Raw genomic sequence first — 25,655 nt, forward strand, 5'->3', positions numbered from 1 at the left:
TGCTTCTGAATTAATATGTCTTAAGAAAGTGCGAACATCTTTCAGTTTACAAGTCTTTATTTCTTTTTTACATTTTTTAAATGTAAAAGTAAAAGCTTAAACTTGATTTTTTTTTCATTACATAAACATGCTCTCGATTAAGTTTCCGTTACAAACTAATCGTAGCCTCATACAATTTGGTATGGTACAAATCTATGACAATGTAACTAAATATATATTTAAAAAGTAACGTCAGTTTTGATCACCTGGACCCAAATTTGATGAAAAATGATGAAAATATTTTACATAGCTTGCTTATGATAAGGTTTTAACTGATAAATGTCCGTCTTACATTTTAACAAGGCGTGTTTCAGTCTAGTTGGCAATTTTAAAAACAATGAATACTATAAAATAAAAGTGTAACTTTAAATTGTTGCAAAATATTTAGATCAGAATCTTTAATCGGTATTAATTGAGGCACATTGTACATAGATATCACAAACTGCTCAACGTTGCATAATATCTAAGGTACGTTGGTAGAAAGGCGGAGTGCCATCGAGATCGCCTGGATATTGTACACATTTTAAATACCAGGATAAGGAGGTGGAGGGTCGTCCAGATCTTCAATAATGTCAGGTCCTAAAAATACATTTTAAAATTTATGTTAATATAAATTTAATCGAAGTGACCGTAAAATGTTGCGCCGTACATTTTATTACTAGTCCTGAACCAACTCAATTAAATCGAATCTGACATTATTTTCCTTTGTTGCATTGCTGCGTACTATATCTTTACGATTCTAAAATAATTTGTCTAAATGTAGGCGGTTTTATTTCTTAAAAGGATCCATCATATTTACAGATTAATTTAGACGCTGCCAAAATGAACATTTTCTTCCTAAGCGGAGCGAGAGATTCCGGAGGTGTAACCAAAGCAAGCAATTTCTGTGACGTCATTTGTCATTACATGCTTCTCCAGATTAACAACATAACTTTGTTAACAAGTAACAACAGCTAAATGAAATCGAAAATTATATTTTTTTGTTTAAGAAGTTATTTTGATGTACATGATATAAAGAACTGCTAAATTCCCTCTATTTGATATCAGACTATCGCATGGACACTTTTGATAATTTCCTACTTATTTTTTAATCTGAGGAGTGCTTTTATAGATATGTACGGAATCACAAGTAGATGATATTTGTTTGTTTCCCTTTAAGACTGAGATATCTTTCAAGAGAGAACACCAGATGCAATATTTTCACGAGTGGCATAGCCACGAGTGAAAATTTATGTAAGATATAGTGTTCATGAGTGAACGATATTTTTATCTTACATGTAAAACAAAAATTTTCTTCTCATTTTATGTTTTGACTAAATCTACCCATTTCATTGCGTTTTACCACTGAAAAACATATTTGACATTTTTCGCTGTTAAAATACCAGACACAATTCACTCTAATATCGTCTATTGACGCTAGGGGCTATCAGCCTATTTGATATGCTGATATCACCTTCTGGCGGTCAATAGACGAATATTATGTCGATAGTTCACTGAAAAACATGATAAGAAAATGAACAAACTGATGAAAACATTTTTCTAAATTTCGTATTTACAAATTTACATAAAGTTGGAGGCCTGCAGTGTTAACATACCTGCTTCCTTAGAAGTGTTTTGGCGAGGTTTTCTTTCATCATACAATGATTGGTCTATACGTGTAACAGACTGGTAGTCCGGCGGCTTCCAAGGATCTTCTGATGGATCTACGGCAGAAACTTCGAGTGGATTATCATTCCTCAGAGGTTGCCCAGTATCTTGTGCATTTCGAAATGGATTATCAGGTAGAGTTACCGTCTCGGTCTGCTCTGTATTTGCGGTAACTACTGAAATTGAATGAAACAATGTATACGTAACATGCAATTCTAATTATCTTTAAATCAACAACTGCAATACTCGTGTAGGTATATATTTTTCGGGAAAATGTGAAAACAATAAAAGTTTTACAGGTTATTTTCTGAATTTGTCACGCCTTCATTACATTCTGTTTGGTGTCAGTTACTAGTAATTTTATCATTACGTTACCTTAATTTCTGTTCTTTAATATCAATGCAGTATTAACTAGAGATTTTTCACAAAAAAAGAAAGAAACAAAAAAACCCCCAAAAATGTATATCTCCCACCACTCATAAGCAGACATTGTAAAATACCACAAAGTCCAGTGAAAATCACTGAACCATAATATTCAAATGATATACACAACTAGTCTTGGTACTTATCAGTCCTGTGACGTTTGGTGGAATTCCAACCAGTTGTATTGGAGAAATAGCTCAGACATCAGAGAATTTGACAAATCAAGGATCATAACTTCATTGAAAACCATTAAACCAGAAGAAGTTGATGATACTGATATGCGCAACAAGGCTATAAAATGATCAGTAGTGAGGATTAGTGAACTTCAGCCCCTATGACAAAATTAAGGGTCACAGCTCTGTGAACCGGAATATTCCAACAATACGCACAAAAAGGCTTGGCACTCATTTAAGATTTGGTGGACATCCTCCCAGTTATATAAGAGAAATTAGCAAAACATAGATTAAAGGGTCATAACACCGAGCCGAAAACAAATATGCACAACTAGGTGTACTCTTGTAAAATTTTGTGCAATTCCTTCTTTTGGAATCGGTGTGGGATCGGAGCAGTTATGTGCAACAAATCCGTAAGGGCCATATCTCCGCTGAAAGTCACTGAACCAGAACATGCCCACAATATGCACAAAGAGACCTGGAAACCGATCATTCATGTAAGGTTTGGTGGAAACCGGACCAATAATATGATAGAAGTTGCAAAACCATCCTAAATTTTGACGAATCAAAGGCTAAAGATCCGCTGAAAATGACTAAACCGGAACATGTCAACGAAATGCACAACTAGCCTTGGCAATGATCACTTTTGTAGTGTTTGGTGTAAATCCGCTTGATTATGTGTGTGCGTGGAGGTGGGGGGGGGGGGGGGGGGGGGGGGGGGGAGTTGCGCTGACAAACTTTCTGACGGACAGACTAACAGACAGACTGACAGTACTAAATCAATATCACGGCCTCCCCTACATGTGGAAGCTGTAAAAAGTTGCAAACCAATACTTAAACATACATGGCTGGTCGCATTTATGGCTACGAAAGGCCCACAGAACCACAAGTAAGACAAAAAGTAAACAACCAATGACTGAAAATAGTCCAACAGATGATGCCTTATCCTTGTAGGAGTAGTCCGAAGTGTCGGCTTCTGACCAACTGCTCCATGTTTCCCACTGTTTTTCTGTGAACATAAAATGAGCTGCACCATGAAAAAACCAACATAGTGCATTTGCGACCAGCATCCGCGCAGTCTGGTCAGGATCCATGCTGTTTGCTAACGGTTTCTCTAATTGCAATAGACTTTAAAAGCGAACATCATGGATCCTGACCAGACTGCGCGGATGCACAGGCTGGTCTGGATCCATGCTGGTCGCAAATGCACTATGTTAGTTTTCTCATGGTGCGGCTCAAATGTGCATTGAAAAGGTAAGTAATAATATTTAAATAAACTGCATGTTTTGTATAGAAAGAAAAAAAGCGTTTATTTCCGTATAAAAAGCATTGAAGCGATAATATCAAAGGTGGTCTTTTCCGTAGTGTGACGTCTTTTAAAAAAGGAAGACATGAATAAAACGTGATCGTTCGAAAAAAAAAATGTTTCAAAACTGGACACCAAAATCGGACTGCGAATTACAATTTATCTTGGGCGAGTCCTTTTAGTTGTTCTATCTAGATATTGAAATGATCGATACTCCGACATTCAGTTTGATTTTCTAATACCCACTTTTTTTTAAACTGTAAAAATATAAGGATTGAATACAATTTTTGTGCTTTTATACGAGTATAAATTTAAATCTTAAATGAATAAGCACACATTGAAGAAAGGTTGTCTTATGTCTAGCTTCGTAACTCCCTGTATGAAAAATAAATATATATTTATTGCTAAGTTTTATATACTAGTACCTGTAAACTAGAAAAGTTTGCCCAAGACGACAAAAATGAAAATGCTGCAGTCTTGAAAACATATTTATGTTTAAAACGACTGCTCTATAAGTAGCATGCAAAAAGGTGTGTGGAATTACCGCGTTCGGTGGGAGGTTTCCTTGCGTAGATTTCTAATTCTAATGATACTTCTCCATAGCTTACAAAAAATGGGTCGTAAACAAATACAGCAGACACAGTGCCACGTGTTGTACAGAGAGGATGAAAATCAAAGTTTATACAAGAGTATGTATTCTGAAAACAGAACATGTGGATACAAAACAGAACATGTGGATATAAACAAAACATATGGATATAAAAGTTTTATATCCACATGTTTTGTTTATATCCACTTGCTCTGTTTTTTATAATAAAACAGATCATAATGAACACGTGGATATAAAACAGATCATAATGAACATGTGGACATAAAACAGAACATATGGATATAAACTAGAACATGTGGATATAAAACAAAATATGTGGATATTAACTAGAACATGTGGATATAAAACAGAACATGGATTAACATAAAGAAAAAAACATACTAGTACAACTTAGAATTAATAAATTTGGACATAAATCAATCTAGATTTAAACGAGTGTTTAAGGATGTAGGATCATTTTTTTCTACGGTTAAGATTTGTTTCATACTGAGTGAGCTTTAAGATCATTAGTTTCTAAGACAAGTTAGGGCAGAAAAAGCACAGGTCACCGCACTCGTTTTCATTTTATAAGGCATTTTCCTCACCCACTGTTTAAGCATTTCTGAAATTAAGTAAAATTGAAAAAATGGGGATGTTTTATAAAATATTTAATATCCCAGGCTTGGTTCACTAATGTACGTAAATGGCACCGAATTTAGCCATATTATACATTACTTATTCTACATTGATACATATGCTGTTCGTAACAAGTAAACAGAATGCTTCATATATAAGTAATAAACTTTGAAAAATAATGTGTTGTTGTGTTTATATATTACTCCAAACATGCCCCACTTTCCAAAAAAATGTGAATTTTCCATGAAATTTGAGACTTTATTTATGATTTCCGCCTTGGCGGCATCCTTTACCAGTCTTAATATTTTAACCACTACTTCGTACATGAAAAACCAACAAAAAGTGCAAAAATCATCGCTGGTGAGCAATGCCGCCATATTCAAAGACGAAAAAAACGTCCGTCTCAGAGACACATTTTTATCCGAAATTACACAAGCCTCGATTTCGGTAAAATGACGTTGAAGTTGACGTCACTTGATTAGAGACCGCTTCGTTTGTTGACTTATCGAAGATACAACTTTGCAGCGAAAAATAGCAGTGTTGACATTTCGATTCGACTGTTAGCTGTCAAATAGATCTACTTTTAATATCTTTCCTGTGTATTTGTAAGTTTTCATGATGGCAGAATATACTTGTAGCCAAGACAGTCGGGCATCTACTATGTTAAGTAGGCCTACATTCTCAATTTCTGTATGAAACTTTCTATCTATAATTTGTAAAGAGGTAAATGAACTGATGAACAGGAATGGGCTATTCCAGAAAATATCAACCCCCACTGTGGAAGCAGTTTTTTTCGAGAAAATTACCCCCCCCCCCTCCTGGAGACATTTTACCCCCCTCTCCCCCTTCCACACACCGGTTACCTGAAAAAAAACCCCATCCCTTCCTCCCAATACGATCCCTCTAAATACACCCCCCCTCCCCTCCTCTCGGGTTATTTCAGAAAATATCCCCCTCCCCCTTCCACACCCCGGTTACCTCAAATACCCCCCTCCCCTTCCTCCCAATAGGATCCCTCCAAATACCCGCCCCCCCCTCCCCTCCTCTCAGGTTGTATTAAAAAAACTGCTTCCACAGGAAGGGGGTGGATATTTTCTGGAATAGCCCAATATTACGAGATATTGTACATTGTTTAAACTGTCACAGATGTGAACAGTTTAAACTGTCACGGATGTGAACAATTTAATAATTAGGGTAAAATGGGGTAACTGGGACAATGGGGAAACTGGGACACTTGACACTTTTCAGTAAATTGGGGTAAATATTGGTTACGTTCCCTAAATAAGATCATATGTTGAAAAAGAACATTCAGTGTTAAAGCCTATTATGACAAAACTTTTCTGCCGATGGATTGGAAAATATTTTAAGAATCGACTTTCTTAGACAAATGTTGAGAGTATTACTAATTAAATAAAAAAAAGAAAACATAAAATTACACGCTGTAAATAATTATGCCTATTTTTCAGATGGTGCATTAAAATATTCTCGTTATGTTCCTGTCTAGTGAAACGCACAGTAGAAATAGTCGTCTGACTTTCTAGATATATTTGCTTACATGTGGTCGGTACATCAATAAGATCTTAAAGATATTTAATTTCGGTACCGTAACGGCTTGATCATAAATGTGACGTCAATTTTGACGCAAGAAGCTGGTTCTTGTATACATGTAATATCGCATTTAACTTGTTTGAAATATTGAAGCGTATTATGTACCATTGCAAATCAAGGACATGGCATTATTTTTTTTTTAAAATTCTATAAAAAAAAGTATAATAATTTTATTTTATTGACTTTCATTTTGAATAATAAAGTGGCAGTCATGAACCGTTGCGTTGACGTCAGACAACGACGTTATAAAACAGGTGCTTGTTTGTGAAATATGGCATGTCCAAAATATTTATATTGGTATGTGTTGATACCTTCAGTTATGGGAAGAGTTGCAAAACTGTAGGTATCACATTACTGTTTCATACAATGAGATTTGTTTTTGAGAAATTACAACATACTTTATTTTTGAACGTTCCTTTTCAAAAGTGTCCCACTTACCCCAATGTATTGGGGCAAGTGGGACACTGTCATTAAGAACAAAGTGCTCCATGATTTTATTTTTGAACAAACTGGATGCTGGAAGAAAAAGGGGATATGCTCCAATGGACAGTATATAAATTGTTGTACATAACTGGACATAACCACTATAAATCGTCAACTTTTAATCTTTTTCCACAAATGAAATGAAAATAGGAAAGAAAGTCTAGTAAATGACGAAACTCTGATATTTTGTAAGTATACCACTAGTTCACAGGCGTGGTCATAATATAACATTAGCTTAACTCTGGTGCAACTACTGAATTTTCTACCCGATACCAAGTTTACATGATCTAAGTCACTGTTTAGTCACATAAGCTTATTTAAAGGGAGGTCGTTCCGTGAACCCTCCCACTCAACCGCGTAAAATCTGGTGAGTTTAGAATTTTTAATAGTCTAATAGGCTAATACTGATATTTCTTTCATGTTTAAAGAAACTGTCGGCAAATCTTATATTAATAAGTAGTATTTATACTAGGTGAAGCGCAGGAACCAACTGACGGTCAAGCCAACATAGTAGTTCTTTTAGTTAATTACTCCTTTAAAAGATGACGTTGTGTCAAATATTCAGGCTAAAGCAAACACCAAACACATTTTGGGTACAGCTGCCAATAGTTTCCGAGAGCGTATGCCCATGTGTCCCTCTAGATCTCCTTAACTCTACCTTCATTCCCCTCACATTTCATCCCCTCCTCTCCGAGTCTTCCCGTATGCAAAAGCTAGTTAATGTCCTTATTTCTTTGTGAAAAAAGGCACACATTTTAATTGTCCCGTTATCATTTGATAAAATCTATGTTTTAAGACTGTTTAAAACTTTTGATCAGTTTCAAGTGTAAAAATCACATATATAAGTACATAATGGATTATGTCAAGTTTATGTTTAATTCATACATAGTTATTTACACTTATAACATTTTTTTTATTTTAAACGATTTATATAATAAGCATATATTGAAACAAATAATGACATAATTTAGGCAAAAATTGGACATACTGATTTCTTTATGCATCCTTGTTTTACAAAAAAGTCATAAATTGTAATTAATACTGAGCTATATTTTCAGTTTAGAATTCTTTTTTGAACTGTAGACATGAATGGTTTCATTTGTCATAAATGCGACAGTAATATACATAAATTCTAATAAAACTAAAATGTCCCAAGTTACCCCAACTGGGTGGGGTAACTTGGGACACTTGACCAATGTTTAATTAATTTATAGTTAATCACAGGTTATCAGGTATTTGTAAAAGTTTATATTCGTCATATATTATATAGGTTGCGCATACTGAAATATCAATAAATCAAATTTATATTTTGTCTTTCTAAAATATTACTCAACAGTGTTTCTTTAAGTGTCCCAGTTACCCCATTTTACCCTACATGGTCATTATGCACAGTGGAATCTATGAAAATTGAAAATTATAGTACAATAACACAGGAAAAGTGGTGTTTTAAATTGTCACTTTTTGTTGTAATTATAGCAACTAAAATAGACCTCCTGAAAATTTCTTAAAAATTCTACATGCAAATAACAATAAAAACTACTTTTTTTTTCATTCTCACTACTGCCATTACTGGTAGACAGCATGCTGGTAGGCTACTAAATAAATGAGAAATTCTTTTTTTATATTTTTCAGGATAACCTCCAGCAGTAAGAAATATAAAGGCTCACTGCAGTTTTGAGTGCTCAACAAGTATTGACCCCATACTATGCTCAGCAAGTAGGGCCCTTGTATTTCTGTGAATCCTCATGCAGGTATAAGATTTCGAAGTTAGTGTTTACATTCATATCAGTGTCAGTATCCTCAAATGGACTTTTTCAATATCAATTTTAACTATGAAATTCCATATATCACTAAATCAAATTCCATAGTCTTCAAACAAATCATGACTATATGAATAAAAGCTGCAGTGCACATTTTACATTGGAATTATAGTGACACCTTTGCAGAAATTTTGTCAAGTAAAATTATCTAAAGGAAGTTATATGTTTTGTTAAGACTTGAAATTACTAATTTCTATGGTTTTTTTTTCACTGAACTTTCTGTAAATCCCTGAAATTGGGTTGAAAATACTGCATTGCTTTAAGTTAATGTTAAGCAATATCTATAAGAAAGGATGAACTGTTTGGTAAGTGTTGATTCACTCCATTTTTGATGAGAATTTAATACATTTCTTATAAACTGTTCTTGTTTTTGTATGAAAAGTACAGTACTGCTGTTGGAAGAGGAGCAGACAGTGTGGTATCTATGGTCCATCATCACTTCAAGCATCATGGCTATGGAGAAAAGAATGTTTCATTACATATCGACAATAATAGTGGACAAAATAAGAAAAGTGTTGTAATATGGTAAGAATTCCCAATAAATAAAGAAATATTTATTCAGCACACAGAATTTGATGTTGAAATATTTAATTTTACAGTGTGTTCATACACTTCAGTTTGGAAAGTCACTAGTTTCCAGTTTATATATATAATGTGCATAATTTTATCTAAATGAAAAATAATATCTCCACTGATAAACATTGAATTACAATTTGAATATTGCATACTTACACAATATACTGTATTAAGACTTAGGTGTGTATGTAAGAAAATAAACTGTGTAGCTGGCATTTATTTGTTTTAATAAAGTGATGCTATGTTATATTCTAAGGACTCACTATTGCTACTTAGAAGTTTTTGTTTAAGAATTCATTGTTTAAATATACCCGTTATTTTAGCTATGGAATGTGGCTTGTTATGATGGGTCTACATGATGACTTGGAGTACAACCTGATTGAGGCCCGGCATACAGAATTCAGTCCTGAACATGTTTAGGTATATTTGGCTTGAGCCTCTTTAATCAATTATGTTTTTATTAATAATCAAGTATTGATAAAACTTGCTGCAGAGATCATGTCTGTATAGAGGCCACTTACATTAAAATACCACAGTTTCTGTTTATTTTTGTGTTGTTAAAGAGTGTCTAGCTCACTGCAAGCAAGTTAATCAGAAATAACATAATTCTAATAAAGTAACTGTTTTTCTTAACCAGGTTAAAGAACTTTTCGTTAAAATGAAATAAAAATCATGGCTCTTACTTGATGTAGAATATGTGCGATGGTTGAATTTTTTCATGAAAAGAAGTTATTACTGTAATAAAATTCTAAAATGTTATTTAATGTAATTATGTGTGGGATGTCTTTTGGAATGCTGTTGTTCAGGATTGATGAAAAGGTTATGTGTTCTTTGTCTTAAATATTTGATACATTTATCATTACAGAATGTCTTCTGCATGACCTGGTATAGATAGTATTCTTGAAGGATTATAACTTCAACACAGAGACGGAGATTAATATTTTTAGGCAGGGGGTTGGCATGACAGGCAAATTCACGAACCGTATTACCATTCCTGAGCTGGATGCCAGTCGACAGTGGTACCTGTATAATGAAATAGCGCCCCTTTGCAGCAACAGCAATGTATGCTCAAAACCAGCAGTGCCAAAGCCATTAAAATTGATAATTCAAGTCATTTAAAACGAAGAATGAATGGAAAAAAGTGTTTAACATTTAAAGTAATACAGAGAAACAGCTCTGAAATTTTGATTATTTTGAAAGTGTTTTTGGTTTTTTGAAGATGTACTAGACCCAAATTCCATATATTTGAAAAAGAACAAATGATACACATAGTTTATGTAAACATTGAATTAACAATTTCATGGTGTCAACAGTACTATGCATTTGTTAAATATTGACTCACTATATACATGTAAGGCTGAACACAGTATAAATGTGAAATTCCTCTAAAATACTGGAAGATTTTTCAACAATAATTGTAACATATATGGTAGTAATGTACATTTTTTTCATTACGACAGTTGGATTATATAGATCTACGAATATTTTCTGCTGTATTCAAACTGCATGTAATCATTACTGTCGGCAGTATCATGTTTATTTTCCCTTTTCATGAACAATTAATTTAACCTGTCTTGAAAGCACAATATATGTATAATGTGTAAAACATACATTGGATTATTGTGGAAACAATTTAGTTTTTGTATGCCTAATTATATATTATTGCCGTTAGTATTATCTAACTCTTTTAATATGATCAAGACATTTAATAAGGCATTTTTCTTAAACTATTACTGTGTGTTAAATGAGATTATGTAGTATTATGTTTACGGAATTAACTGCGTAACCATGGAAACATTTTTCTGTTGTTCTATATTATGTCTTGAAAAAAACATTGTTTGAAGAACACTTTTCCGTGGTGCATTTTTTTTTTGATTTTTGCATATAATGGTAAATGCTGAAAGTGTTCTACAATAACTTAGAAAAACGTCATTGTTGTCTCATTGAAGCATATACTGCAACTCCATTGTAACCATAGCAACAGAAATATATTGTATTATTTATGAATAATGATCTTCACAAACAAATTACATATGTTATTTTTCTTAAAGAATGACCTAAATTGGTTTTATTCCATAAAAAAAACAGACATAGCAAACATTCTCATTTTTATCTCCGTTTCCATGGCAACCATATATTTTTTGCCTCAAATTATAGGCGTTGCTTAGGGTTATATCTTAGCATATCTGAATGTTAATAATACGTTCTGATGTAATTGTTATAAGAGATTTTCGTGTTTCCATAAAGAAAATCAATCGGTTGCCATGGCAACAGCACAATTTCAAATGAATTAAAATATGAGATTTTGCATTCTGAGTTGTTGATCATTCATTATAATAATATTTCAACAACATTTGATGTTGTGCCATTTTAACCTATAAGTGAACCAAGCCCTTTACAGAAAGATGAATGTGAATGGGTCATCTTCAGATCTTCGTTTAGAAGATCAAGTACTTTAGTCAGATTAGTGATATCAATATCATAAAAACATAATATCACTAACAAATCTCTTTCATTTTTACAAATTGGAATAATTACCCCAATCCACTTAAAAAAGTACTCAAATCTTCCAAAAAAAAAAAAAAAATCCACACGATCTTTTCTAGATCTATAACTAGGCCTATACACGATACTCGGTAGACATGGTAACTGAGAACATTTCTAGAAAGATCTGTTACCTTTGCTATAGAGCTCTATCTTTTGAGAGAAAAAAACATTCATAAAACCGGCATAAAGAAATGTAAGAACGTGACCGTGACCTCTAACTGTGCATGTAGAGCTATAATGACACACACATTTCAGTTTGAATAGGAACAGGAATATCAATAAGTAACATCAACGGAATTATGTGTATCTAGTATACCTTCTTCTATTGGCTTATAACACATCATTCTTTATTAATGATATATCTTAACATGGTTTAATTTGGTTACAAGTTGAACAGAAAAGAAGGCCAGACTGTATTTGTTCTACGACAAACAACGGTTGACGCGCTGACTTGTAAGAGAGCATTTTGACGTCAGTAATGACGTCAGATTGCCACATGACGTTTAATTTTTATTAAAATATTTAAATGAACATGTAAGAATGAAAACAATCAAGGTCACCTTTAGGTTTAGATTGTCCATTTACCATGGTTCATTGTACAAGTGCTTACGCTTTCGTGGTTCAGTTCTCGTCAAACTCGTGTCGTAATTATCATTCTCATTTTATGTCAGTCTGGTATTTATGTCCAACTGTCATGTCTGAAGGCGTGCGTAATCATTGATGATTCACATCCGAACATAAATAGTAAGCTCCATAGTAAAAGAAACAGAAGAAATATGTTAATTTACTGTAGAATCTAGGTAATATATTTATCACATGACCGGAAACTTTCTTTAACATGTTTAACATAAAACCTACAGAAAAAACAACATCTATTAAATATATGCATGGGCATGCGGCATTTAGCGCAGTATAAAGTCGTGCTCGATTTGTCTACCGAAGTTTATCCCGAATGTTCATAAAAAGCACGCACATGAAAAACTATAATTGTATATAAATTATATAAATCTCTCCCCAAACATATTTTGTTTTCAAATGTTGTCAGTTAATGTTAGAGCCTGGTAAAAATACAAATAATATTCCGCTAATTAGCATGAGAAGTTATGCTTCCTATAACTGCTATCCAGCACCGATAACACGATAAGTGACGCTAATTGAAATGCGCTAAAGTGACGTAGATAGCTCTCTAAGCTCACGAGGTGACGTATCGATGTGTTGCACAGAACTATGCAACTGAGAAAATTTTCTATTCGTCAATATTTTTCTTTTCGCGATTTAATCACAATTATGTAAACAATCATGTCTGGAAGACTGATGTAGGTTTTAAAATGCACGTGACTCGTGTGGGCTGACCGTCAGGGGAAGTAACTAGAGTCACAGATTTTGACTAGTCCATTTCCTGCGCGTTTGAACTTTGAACCTTGATAAATTAGGCGACAAACCACTCGAAGGCCTTGATTACTTGCTAAATAAACAATGATAAACACTTACCATTCCTGCTACATTTCAATTTTAAAAAAGCACTCACCAGTGTGAAATCTTCAATGTTGTACTCGAACACTTCACTGCACTTCTGAAGCTTATAAAACGAACTCCGCCCCGTCTCCTTTTTTCTGATACATATTTCATTATTGCTTTGGGAAACCGAAATTTTAAATGTACATTTCTTTCCAGAAAGAAAGTTCATGTCGAAATCTTCCTCTTCTAAATTCGCCCCATAATAGTTCAGGAAAAATGACTCGTTCTCATTTAAAATCTTGTCCCCACCACAGTTGTCTTTATTCACAGTTATTATTGAAGCTGTAAAATAACAGTTGTGCTATTACTGGATTGATTTCACAGAGTATAGTCAACAGCAGAACAGATCTTGTCCTTTCCCAAGACAACAAGTTATATGCGAATAATGAAAGATAGTACCTTGCCACGGGCATTGGTCAGGGTTTCTTAAGTTTAATGTACTGAAGTATTGTACTTTGTACTAAATCGTATGTAGTATCTAAAAGTGATATTTCATAAAATACAGTGGTTGGTGATGCGGCTTTAATATATTAATAGTTTAATATGATATACCATGTAGGGACGCAGTGGTACTGTGGGTCGTCAATTCGATCCCCCGCTTCTTCAACTTGAATAACTAACATGCCTATAAAAGTCCAGTGTATGGTCATTAGTACGCTAAAGAACCATGGAATTTTCTGGAATTAGAACGTCATCTGTAGCGTGCCAAAAAATATTACAACAGTCTTCTGGAGGAGTCGCCCATATGGGTTACAAATAAGTTTAAACAGCCACACAAGAGGGAAAATAAATGATATTATTCCGTTGTATCCTATCATTTTCGACGAAACTTACTACAAATTTCCGAAGGATCTTCTTCCAAATTCTATTAGCAATTAGTATCACAATAGCAGTCTGTTTCCCCGTAACTGGACCCAGTGTTGTTATATTTAATGGTGCTTTCGGGATTATGGACTCAGTGTTGTTATATTTAATGGTACTTTCGGGATTATTGACTCAGTGTTGTTATTATTTAATGGTGCTTTCGGGATTATGGACTCAGTGTTGTTTTATTTAATGGTGCTTTCGGGATTATGGACTCAGTGTTGTTATTATTTAATGGTGCTTTCGGGATCATGGACTCAGTGTTGTTATTATTTAATGGTGCTTTCGGGATCATGGACTCAGTGTTGTTATATTTAATGGTGCTTTCGGGATCATGGACTCAGTGTTGTTATATTTAATGGTGCTTTCGGGATCATGGACTCAGTGTTGTTATTATTTAATGGTGCGTTCGGGATTATGGACTCAGTGTTCTTATATTAGATGGTGCTTTCGGGATCATGGACTCAGTGTTGTTAAATTTAATGGTGCTTTCGGGAGATGTTGACGTGTTTTTTGTATAACAGAATTGCGTTTAAACAGGTGCTAGGACACGCGAGAGATTTTGCACATTTTATTAACTCTCATGAACAGACTTAGTCGCATCGAGTCTGTTCTTATTTTGTTTGGTTGCGTTCTTTTGCTTGGTGTGTAGTTATATACCTTCCTTACTATGACTTGGAGTCTTTTTGCACGATGTATAGCTATATATCATACTCACTGGGACTTGGAATCTATTTGCCTGACGTATAGTAATATACCATAGTCACTGGGGCATGGAGTCTATTTGTGTGATATGTAGTAACACATCATTCTCATTGCATGTAATATAAATATATCATACTCACTGGGACTTTGACTCTATTTGCATGGTATATAGTAATACTCTCTGGGACTTGAAATCTATTTACAAGTTATATTGTTAATTACTGGGTATGTTAGTGACACTACACGGAAATATGTGGGGTCAGCATGATAAATGGGGTGGCGAGGCGTTCGCAGACTGATTTAACATATTTCCGATTGATTTATTTTACCGACCACTTACTTTTAGCCTTACCCAACAGAAAAATCTACTGACCCTCGACAGAAATATAGGGGATCACCACGTGACCACCTTTTAACCAATGGAAATGCTAGAATCTTATGGGAGGTAAAACAAAGTTATATTTCATACACACTAAGACCTGGAATCTTTTTTGCATGGTAAATAGTAATATACTGTACAAACTGGGACTGGGAGTCTTTATGCCTGATAAATATAGTGCTGTAATGTATTTCGTTCTCACTGGGACTTGGTATATAGTTGCATGGTATATAGTAATATATCATACTTACAAGCACTTGGAATATATTTGCCTGATAAATAGTAATATTTCGTACTCACTAGGACATGGAATATATTTGCCTGATGTATAGTAATGTATTAATATATCCACTACTACTATACATGAGGCAAATATATTCCAAGTCTCAGTGGGTATGATATATTACTATACATGAGGCAAATATATTCCAAGTCCCGGTGGGTATGATATATTACTATACATGAGGCAAATATATTCCAAGTCCCGGTGGGAATGATATATTACTATACATGAGGCAAATGTATTCCAAGTCCCGGTGGGAATGATATATTACTATACATAAGGCAAATATATTCCAAGTCCCGGTGGGTAGGATATCTTACTATACATGAGGTAGATATAATCCAAGTCCCGGTGGGTATGATATTTTACTATACATAGGGCAAATATATTTCAAGTCTCAGTGAGTAGGATATAATATTACTATATCACACCCACTTGGACTTTATCTGCCTGATGTATAGTAATGTATCATAGCCACTTGGACTTGTAATATATTCTCCTCATGTATAGCAATATGTCATACCCACTGGGACTTGCAATATATTCCCCTCATGTATGGTAATATATCATACCCACATGGACTTGCAATATACTCTCCTCATGTATGGTAATATATCATACCCTCTGGAACTTGCAATATATTCCCCTCATGTATGGTAATATATCATATCCACTTGGACTTGCAATATATTCCCCTCATGTATAGTAATATATCATACCCACTGGGACTTGCAATATATTCCCCTCATGTATGGTAATATATCATACCCACTTGGACTTGTAATATATTCCCCTCATGTATAGTAATATATATCACCCACTTGGACTTGCAATATATTCCCCTCATGTATAGTAATATGTCATACCCAATGGGACTTGCAATATATTCCCCTCATGTATAGTAATATATCATACCCACTTGGACTTGTAATATATTCTCCTCATGTATAGTAATATGTCATACCCACTTGAACTTGCAATATATTCCCCTCATTTATAGTAATATGTCATACCCAAGGGGACTTGCAATATATTCTCCTCATGTATGGCAATATGTCATACCCACTTGGACTTGTAATATATTCTCCTCATGTATAGTAATATGTCATACCCACTTGAACTTGCAATATATTCCCCTCATTTATAGTAATATGTCATACCCAATGGGACTTGCAATATATTCCCCTCATGTATAGTAATATATCATACCCACTGGGACTTGCAATATATTCCCCTCGTGTATAGTAATATATCATACCCACTTGGACTTGTAATATATTCTCCTCATGTATAGTAATATGTCATACCCGTAATATATTCTCCTCATGTATGGTAATATATCATACCCACTTGGACTTGCAATATATTCCCCTCGTGTATAGTAATATATCATACCCACTTGGACTTGTAATATATTCTCCTCATGTATAGTAATATGTCATACACGTAATATATTCCCCTCATGTATAGTAATATATCATACCCACATGGACTTGCAATATATTCCCCTCGTGTATAGTAATATATCATACCCACTTGGACTTGTAATATATTCTCCTCATGTATAGTAATATGTCATACCCACTTGAACTTGCAATATATTCCCCTCATTTATAGTAATATGTCATACCCAATGGGACTTGCAATATATTCCCCTCATGTATAGTAATATATCATACCCACTGGGACTTGCAATATATTCCCCTCGTGTATAGTAATATATCATACCCACTTGGACTTGTAATATATTCTCCTCATGTATAGTAATATGTCATACCCGTAATATATTCTCCTCATGTATGGTAATATATCATACCCACTTGGACTTGCAATATATTCCCCTCATGTATAGTAATATATCATACCCACTAGGACTTGCAATATATTCCCCTCGTGTATAGTAATATATCATACCCACTTGGACTTGTAATATATTCCCCTCGTGTATAGTAATATGTCATACCCACTGGGACTTGCAATATATTCCCCTCGTGTATAGTAATATATCATACCCACTTGGACTTGTAATATATTCTCCTCATGTATAGTAATATGTCATACCCGTAATATATTCCCCTCATGTATAGTAATATATCATACCCACTGGGACTTGCAATATATTCCCCTCGTGTATAGTAATATATCATACTCACTTGGACTTGCAATATATTCCCCTCATGTATAGTAATATATCATACCCACTTGGACTTGCAATATATTCCCCTCGTGTATAGTAATATATCATACCCACTTGGACTTGTAATATATTCTCCTCATGTATAGTAATATGTCATACCCGTAATATATTCCCCTCATGTATAGTAATATATCATACCCACTGGGACTTGCAATATATTCCCCTCATGTATAGTAATATATCATACCCTCTGGGACTTGCAATATATTCCCCTTGTGTATAGTAATATATCATACCCACTTGGACTTGTCATATATTCTCCTCATGTATAGTAATATATCATACCCACTGGGACTTGCAATATATTCCCCTCGTGTATGGTAATATATCATATCCACTTGGACTTGTAATATATTCTCCTCATGTATAGTAATATGTCATACCCGTAATATATTCCCCTCATGTATAGTAATATATCATACCCACTGGGACTTGCAATATATTCCCCTCGTGTATAGTAATATATCATACCCACTTGGACTTGTAATATAGTCTTCTCATGTATAGTAATATATCATACCCATTTGGACTTGTAATATATTCCCCTCGTGTATAGTAATATGTCATACCCAATGGGACTTGCAATATATTTCCTTCGTATATAGTAATATATCAAATCCACTTGGACTTGTAATATATTCTCCTCATGTATAGTAATATTTCATACCCGTAATATATTCCCCTCATGTATAGTAATATGTCATAGCCACATTGACTTGTAATATATTCTCCTCATGTATAGTAATATGTCATACCCGTAATATATTCTCCTCATGTATGGTAATATATCATAACCACTGGGACTTGTAATATATTCCCCTCATGTATAGTAATATGTCATACCCATGTAAAGTAGTATGCCATACCCAATGGGACTTGTAATATATTCTCCTCATGTATAGTAATATGTCATACCCCTAATATATTCTCCTCATGTATGGTAATATATCATACCCACTTGGACTTGTAATATATTCTCCTCATGTATAGTAATATTTCATACCCGTAATATATTCCCCTCATGTATAGATATATGTCATATCCACTTGGACTTGTAATATATTCTCCTCATGTATAGTAATATGTCATACCCGTAATATATTCTCCTCATGTATGGTAATATATCATACCCACTGGGACTTGTAATATATTCCCCTCATGTATAGTAATATGTCATACCCATGTTTAGAAGTATGTCATACCCAATGGGACTTGTAATATATTCCCCCCATGTATAGTAATATATCATACCCACTGGGACTTGCAATATATTCTCCTCATGTATGGTAATATATCATACCCACTGGGACTTGCAATATATTCTCCTCATGTATAGTAATATGTCATACCCAGTGGGACTTGTAATATATTCCCCTCATGTATAGTAATATATCATACCCACTGGGACTTGGAATACATTCTCCTCATGTATGGTAATATTTCATACCCGATATATATTCCCCTCATGTATAGTAATATATCATTCCCACTGGGACTTGCAATACATTCTCCTCATGTATGGTAATATATCATACCCACTTGGACTTGTAATATATTCTCCTCATGTATAGTAATATGTCATACCCACTGGGACTTGTAATATATTCCCCTCATGTATAGTAATATGTCATACCCACTTGGACTTGTAATATATTCTCCTCATGTATAGTAATATGTCATACCCAATGGGACTTGTAATATATTCCCCTCATGTATAGTAATATATCATACCCACTGGGACTTGTAATATATTCCCCTCGTACATAGTAATATATCACAGTCACTTGGCGCGTTAAAGCTGATATGCACCGAATTATATTTCGATATGCATTCAGATATTTGTAATTCAACGTTTCACGTACATGTACATAACTATCAAATATTTGAAATGTAGAGATTTCGATCAAACAAAAATGTTTAATGCTGCATACGTAGATTTTGGATTATATTTTAAGCCAGTAATGATTAATCAAAAGTGTGTTTCTTCAAATATTCGATCGCTATAAATGATTGGTTAAGCATTACCTACTTGATAAAAAAGAAAATCTCTAAGCTGAACTATCGGATTATAAGCAGTATCTTGATCTCGGTAAGAATTGTTTGCTTTCCGTTATCTTCTCGAAATAAATATTATGGAAGTGCAATGAGTGCTAGCAGTATAACAATAGGATCATACCATTCAATCATAGTGCCTACTGCATTGTTGAGAACATATATTTCTATGTTGAAACGCCCGCGTGACCCGATTTAGCACTTCTTAACAATATCTTGATATTCTTATTGATAATATACGTACATTACACATGCACATATGAAACTGAAGTAGAAATTGATATGTTGCCAGACCCGCTTCTTGTCTCGCTCTGCACTTCTGTGCTAAATTACATAGATGATATAGCTCATGCAGCAATGATCGGCATTATATCAAGAGCATAATTCACATTTCATGTTTTTCCTAGTTACTTGATTCCTCGAAAATCAGCCGATTTTAAAGCCAATATGAATTTTGCATAAATGTTTTAAGATATATATATATATATATAGCTTGGAATTTACGATGAACCACAGGCGTGATCCGATACTATGTACTTTTAACAGATAAACTTTGAATTTCTAGAGAATTGGCATTCATATTACAAATGTATCAATGAAGAAATGCATGTGTAACAATATTGAATTTACCTTTAATCAAAACCATCACAGTTAGCAACACAAACTCTGTGCAGAAAATACCTCGATCTCTTTCCATTTTATCTTATCATACAATAAGAACTACATTAGTACCCATGATATATTAAATAGCAGTAGTAATATCCGTTAATTAGACCACGATAATCCGTAAATAGCCAATCGCAAAGCAGACTTGTACCCGTCTATATTTCATATACAACAGTTACAGTAGCGTTGTATATATATCGGGGGAAACTTGGGCAAAAAACGCGTGAATTTCGTGCCAATTTACCATCTAACAATACAGGCTAACGCCGGAGTTAAATGACCTTGCAATATTCTCACCAGTTATCAATGGGATAAAAAATAAGACTGACTTGGAGGTAAATTCAGTTGACAACGTCTAAATATTAATATTGTAAAAATGACCCCATGTTATTAGATATCAATAAAAATGAATTACAATAAACTACATATTTGTAGTGTAGAACCAACTGGGTAAAAACGTAATTTACACATTCACTGAAACGTTTCCAACAGTTGTAACTTTTTATGTTCACTTGTTATAAAAAAGACATGTCAGCATGATCCTTACATTTGTAATCAACTGAGCATGAGTCATCGGTCGATTGACTTTATCAGTAGATTTCGACAGTTTAGAAAACTTAGAAAATCTAATGCACTTGTTAAGGATTATAAACACTAAACCATCTTTACAGTAAAATTAAAACATCATACTAGTGTTTCCCACCCACCAAGACTAGTATCATAAATAGAAATTTAACAGGCGGTTAGTTTAACAGCTTAATGCAGTGGTCGTGGGTTCGAGCATCATTGGGGTCACGACCATCACTTTTCATATGACCCCAGTACTAATTTTCATAAGAAACGGACTCGAGAGTGGTTACAATAAGCTTAAACAGTTAAAGCTTTCATCAAAATCGAGCTAAAACAAATTAGTATAAACTAAACTAAACTAAATTACAGTCCGTTAAAGTTTCGAACAACTTGGCCCAGTTAGAAAGTAAAACAACTACATCATTCTTACAAGAAGGGCGCGATATAGTAAAAGGTATTCGTAGTCCTACGAGCATCTACGCACTAACTATATCCTGATAAACAAAGTAAACAAATAAAAAAAAAGAACTAACTAAATAAATAAATAAATAAATAACCTGGCTATCTTCTTGAATCAACGAATCAATGTATCTGTCATCGTGTTTCGCCAACATGCAAACTCCTCACAAAAACTAATTGTTCAGCATGCAGTCATATTTTGAGTATTTTTGAGAAATCCATATTTAACTGTTTAGCATTAATTTTGTGACTGCAAATGACTCAAAGTGTTAATGAACGTTAAATCTTAGTAAATCCAGTATTTGAGTAAAACTGAATTTATACAAATAACCTGCATTCTTTCATATGCCCTACTGACAATTAAGCGCTAACGGTACAAAGATGATATTACTCTTATAAAAACACGTTAATCCTAATTTCTATAGAACGCGTGGGAGAGTTTTCAATAATTGCAGTTTTTATGTCACGTGGTCTAAGTCGGATAGACAACTCGTGCCGTTGTCTACGGGATATATACAACTCGCTTTGCTCGTTGTATATATCCCGTAGACAACGGCACTCGTTGTCTATCCTATACATATTAAATAAAGTATTTCACAACACATTACATAATAGATTATAGCTTAAAAACACGTTACGTGCGTGAATCATAAAATCAATAACCGGAACCGATAGTAGCAGAGAAAATACAACACGGGCATAAAAATTCGAAGTTGCTGATGTAAAGCAGTTGGCAGTACAGCAGTAAGAGCAGTTAGCGGTAAGTTTCGCCAGCTGTGGAGTCAGTGTCCACAATACATTTTTTTCTAGCCAGGAATTTCATAAAATTATAACTTATTTTATTTGCACAGGTATGAATCACATCGATTGTGCATTAAATAAAATATTTTTACTTACTTGAAAAAAAAAAGATATTATAATACGCAACAGACTTCCATGTAATTTCATTTGATCTATTATTCTTGCCTATATACCTAGCGGGGAAAGTATACATTTGTCCGAGCACGCGCCAGGGATAGATATTCCTGTCTCCAAGTTTCAAGTTTTTCAAGTTTTATTCAACAAATTATCAATTTGTATACATACAAAAACATGAGACAAATACAAGTATTTAAAGAAACATTACATATAGTCACGCAAATCAATGAGGGCAACACACACACACAATTAGAATCTACATTAATTTTATCGAATTACGGAATCTATAAGTTCTATTTATAGCAAATTAAACCTAGGGAAAAACCTTGAAATAGTGTGCACTTGGATGATGTCACATAGTAATGGCTCTATTGTGACGTCATAAATTATATAAATAATGCAAGGAAATGCCTATATCTATTTATCAACACTGTCTATTTTAAACCAAACTCCAACACAGTGTTACTTCCCCTTATTGGTACAGTAGATGATTGTTTGACAATATTCCTGCGCGGAGGTTGATTTTGAACGTGATAGGCAAGAAAAATGATCTAACATGTCTGCCTATGTAAGACAGCTGGGGACAGCCTGGATAAAAAACCTCGCTAACGCTCAGTTTTTCATTCCACGCTGTCCCTCGGATAGGGAAAAACCTGTCGTACACAGGCAGGCATGTAAGATCCTTATATGTATTTACATAACGCTGTGTTGCAGCTCAAAATGGTAGCAAGTTAGCAACTCATTTTGGTAGTCAAGATTTGATGACCCAAGTGCCATCCTCACATTTATACTTAGTTTTACAGAATTCAACACTTTCGTGCTTTAGAAAATCTCGGTGCACGACTATCCCTCCGACAACACTAACACATTAAAACGACAAAACAATACAATGCTATTGCATAGGAAGCGTCGTTTGAGGCCCCTTTCACACGCTCAGGAATCTACATTTTGCCTGTTTTTCAACGAAAACTATATCTCGGGAGGGGAATTCCGAACCCCCTCCTCCACCATTTTTAGCTCATCTGATTTTTTGAAAAAGAATGATGAGTTATTGTCATCACTTGATCGGCGTCGGCGTCGGCGTCGGCGTTGCCTGGTTAAGTTTATGTTAAAGGCGCTCGCGACAGTTTTTCCGGACGGGTCGATATTTACCCCAACACCGTGCCAATTTGGTTGTTTCTAGGTTATAACACACTAAATAGTTGTTGTTCTTTATTCCATATTAAACTGACCCATTTCCAATGACCGCAGCACACATCAGGACCCATTTTAAATTTCTGTAACTTACATTTTCTTGAAGAATATTGTCAGTGCTAACTAAAAATCAAAAGAAAAGTGGGGGTCATGTTTGATGCAAGAAAAATAATTTCAGTCAAACACACAAACTGCAAAATCAGCTAAAAAATGAGACCCCAAATTATACTGGTGGTGTATGATCTAAGTTTCCATGAAAAATTTTGTCATGTTGTTATTTCATTATGAAAATGCTACCTACATGTCAAGCATAGATCTGTCATGTGATTTTAGCAAAAAAATTGCAAAGAAAATAAGGAAAATAGCCCTACAGAGCAAAAAAACTGAGGACTATTTGTGTCCGCCATTATGCGACTACCATTTTTTTTCGCGCCATTTTTCTATTTAGTGTCTGTATGCCTATAAGAAAAACTTTTTTCTCTGACAGTGTGCCAGTTTCATTTGAAATGTACAAGAAACCCAAATGCATGAGGAAATACAATGTTTTAGCTTGATATCACCAGTTTCAAAGTTTTTACGGCATTTTCAGTACCATAAGACAAAGCATCAGATTTTGTCAAAAATAGCTGTCGCGACATAATTTTTAAGCAGTTACCCTAAATTCAGCCTTGTTTTGCCCTGTTTTGACATTTTCTACTCTGATCTGCATGCAAATTACACATTTAAACTGTTATATATGTTCACTTTTACCTCTGATGGCCAGAAAATAGCAATCAGTAGCCTATAAATATGCAGTTTTTGAAAAAAATACACCCAAAACAGTGAAAATGTGATATTTTTGGGGTTTATCCTCATTTTCAACAAAATTGCAATTAATTTGTCATTTTCTATCAAATTCTAATCAAACTAGCCCATTCCCACCATCATCTGGCCAGATTTCATTTTTTACCAATGTCATCTTATAGGTTATAACACACTAAATAGTTGTTGTTCTTTATTCTATATTAAACTGACCCATTTCCAATGACCGCAGCACACATCAGGACCCATTTTAAATTTCTGTAACTTACATTTTCTTGAAGAATATTGTCAGTGCTAACTAAAAATCAAAAGAAAAGTGGGGGTCATGTTTGATGCAAGAAAAATAATTTCAGTCAAACACACAAACTGCAAAATCAGCTAAAAAATGAGACCCCAAATTATACTGGTGGTGTATGATCTAAGTTTCCATGAAAAATTTTGTCATGTTGTTATTTCATTATGAAAATGCTACCTACATGTCAAGCATAGATCTGTCATGTGATTTTAGCAAAAAAATTGCAAAGAAAATAAGGAAAATAGCCCTACAGAGCAAAAAAACTGAGGACTATTTGTGTCCGCCATTATGCGACTACCATTTTTTTTCGCGCCATTTTTCTATTTAGTGTCTGTATGCCTTCTAGGAATAAGGTCAGTAATTCGGTCGAAAATGTGCTTCTGTGGTGTCGAAAGAAGTCCATAATAAATAGATCCTAATTTTCCCATTTTTTGCGCAAATTCGTGTAGAACGAGTGCTTTAATCACACTTTTTCGCTACTAGAATACATTCTGCATGAAATGAGACGGTTTTCATGTTCATACAACCCACATGGCAAGTTTTGCACATCGAAACCGGAAGTAGGTGTTTATTGCGTGGAGGAGAGCAAATATGCGCCATTTTTAGGGTAGCAGACCACAACTGACTGGCATTTCATTAGGAACTATTCAACCCCCTATTTTCTTTTCATTTTTTCGTTAATTTGTGATAGAACTTTCATGAAAAATAGGTGTAGGAAAAAGTGATGTTCTCTAAAGATAAGTAAAGACGACACGAAGTTGTCATTTTTTATATGGAACAAAGAAGGATTTGAATTACTGACCTTAACCTTCTAATCGATGTTTCTCATGACAGAGCTTTTGCAGCCGTTCTGCGCATGCCCGGAATGATTGTCAATTAGCCGCGCACGGAAAAATTACGCAATTTG

The 25,655-nt window shown here is 34.2% G+C and overlaps 1 protein-coding gene and 1 long non-coding RNA gene across 5 annotated transcripts; one reads left to right on the forward strand and one right to left on the reverse strand.

The window, feature by feature from the left end:
* Positions 1 to 55: 55 nt before the first annotated feature.
* LOC123529002 (uncharacterized) lies at positions 56 to 20,611 on the reverse strand. 2 transcript variants are annotated; one of them, XM_045309151.2, is made up of 7 exons: positions 20,476 to 20,586; positions 13,918 to 13,990; positions 13,376 to 13,647; positions 4,133 to 4,286; positions 3,127 to 3,291; positions 1,635 to 1,862; positions 56 to 618 (listed from the first exon to the last, which is right to left on the reverse strand). In XM_045309151.2, exons 3-7 carry the CDS (start codon positions 13,532 to 13,534, stop codon positions 563 to 565), a joined length of 762 nt encoding a protein of 253 aa, XP_045165086.2. In that variant the 5' UTR covers positions 13,535 to 13,647; positions 13,918 to 13,990; positions 20,476 to 20,586; the 3' UTR covers positions 56 to 562. The 2 variants fall into 2 exon arrangements, with proteins under 2 accessions (XP_045165086.2, XP_045165085.2); XM_045309150.2 differs by lacking the exon at positions 13,918 to 13,990 and having other exon boundaries at positions 20,476 to 20,611.
* On the forward strand, positions 8,282 to 10,214 carry LOC128547959 (uncharacterized). Of its 3 annotated transcripts, none has more exons than XR_008366814.1 (4): positions 8,282 to 8,655; positions 9,107 to 9,249; positions 9,624 to 9,720; positions 10,166 to 10,214. It is a non-coding gene; the product is annotated as an uncharacterized LOC128547959 (long non-coding RNA). The 3 variants fall into 3 exon arrangements; XR_008366815.1 differs by having other exon boundaries at positions 9,112 to 9,249; XR_008366813.1 differs by lacking the exons at positions 8,282 to 8,655; positions 9,107 to 9,249 and having other exon boundaries at positions 9,292 to 9,720.
* Positions 20,612 to 25,655: the final 5,044 nt, after the last annotated feature.

This window comes from Mercenaria mercenaria, chromosome 13 (assembly GCF_021730395.1).
Source record: "Mercenaria mercenaria strain notata chromosome 13, MADL_Memer_1, whole genome shotgun sequence".
Lineage (NCBI taxonomy): Eukaryota > Metazoa > Mollusca > Bivalvia > Venerida > Veneridae > Mercenaria > Mercenaria mercenaria.

What these genes read in the sequence shown, in the direction of transcription:
- LOC123529002 (XM_045309150.2), bottom strand. Translation starts at nt 20,542, where the DNA reads ATGGAAAGAGATCGAGGTATTTTCTGCACAGAGTTTGTGTTGCTAACT. An exon ending in ACATTGAAGATTTCACACTG is followed by an intron (nt 4,287 to 13,375) that starts GTGAGTGCTTTT and finishes TTCTGTTTTCAG; the next exon opens with AATACATACTCTTGTATAAA. An exon ending in GAAACCTCCCACCGAACGCG is followed by an intron (nt 3,292 to 4,132) that starts GTAATTCCACAC and finishes TTATGTTCACAG; the next exon opens with AAAAACAGTGGGAAACATGG.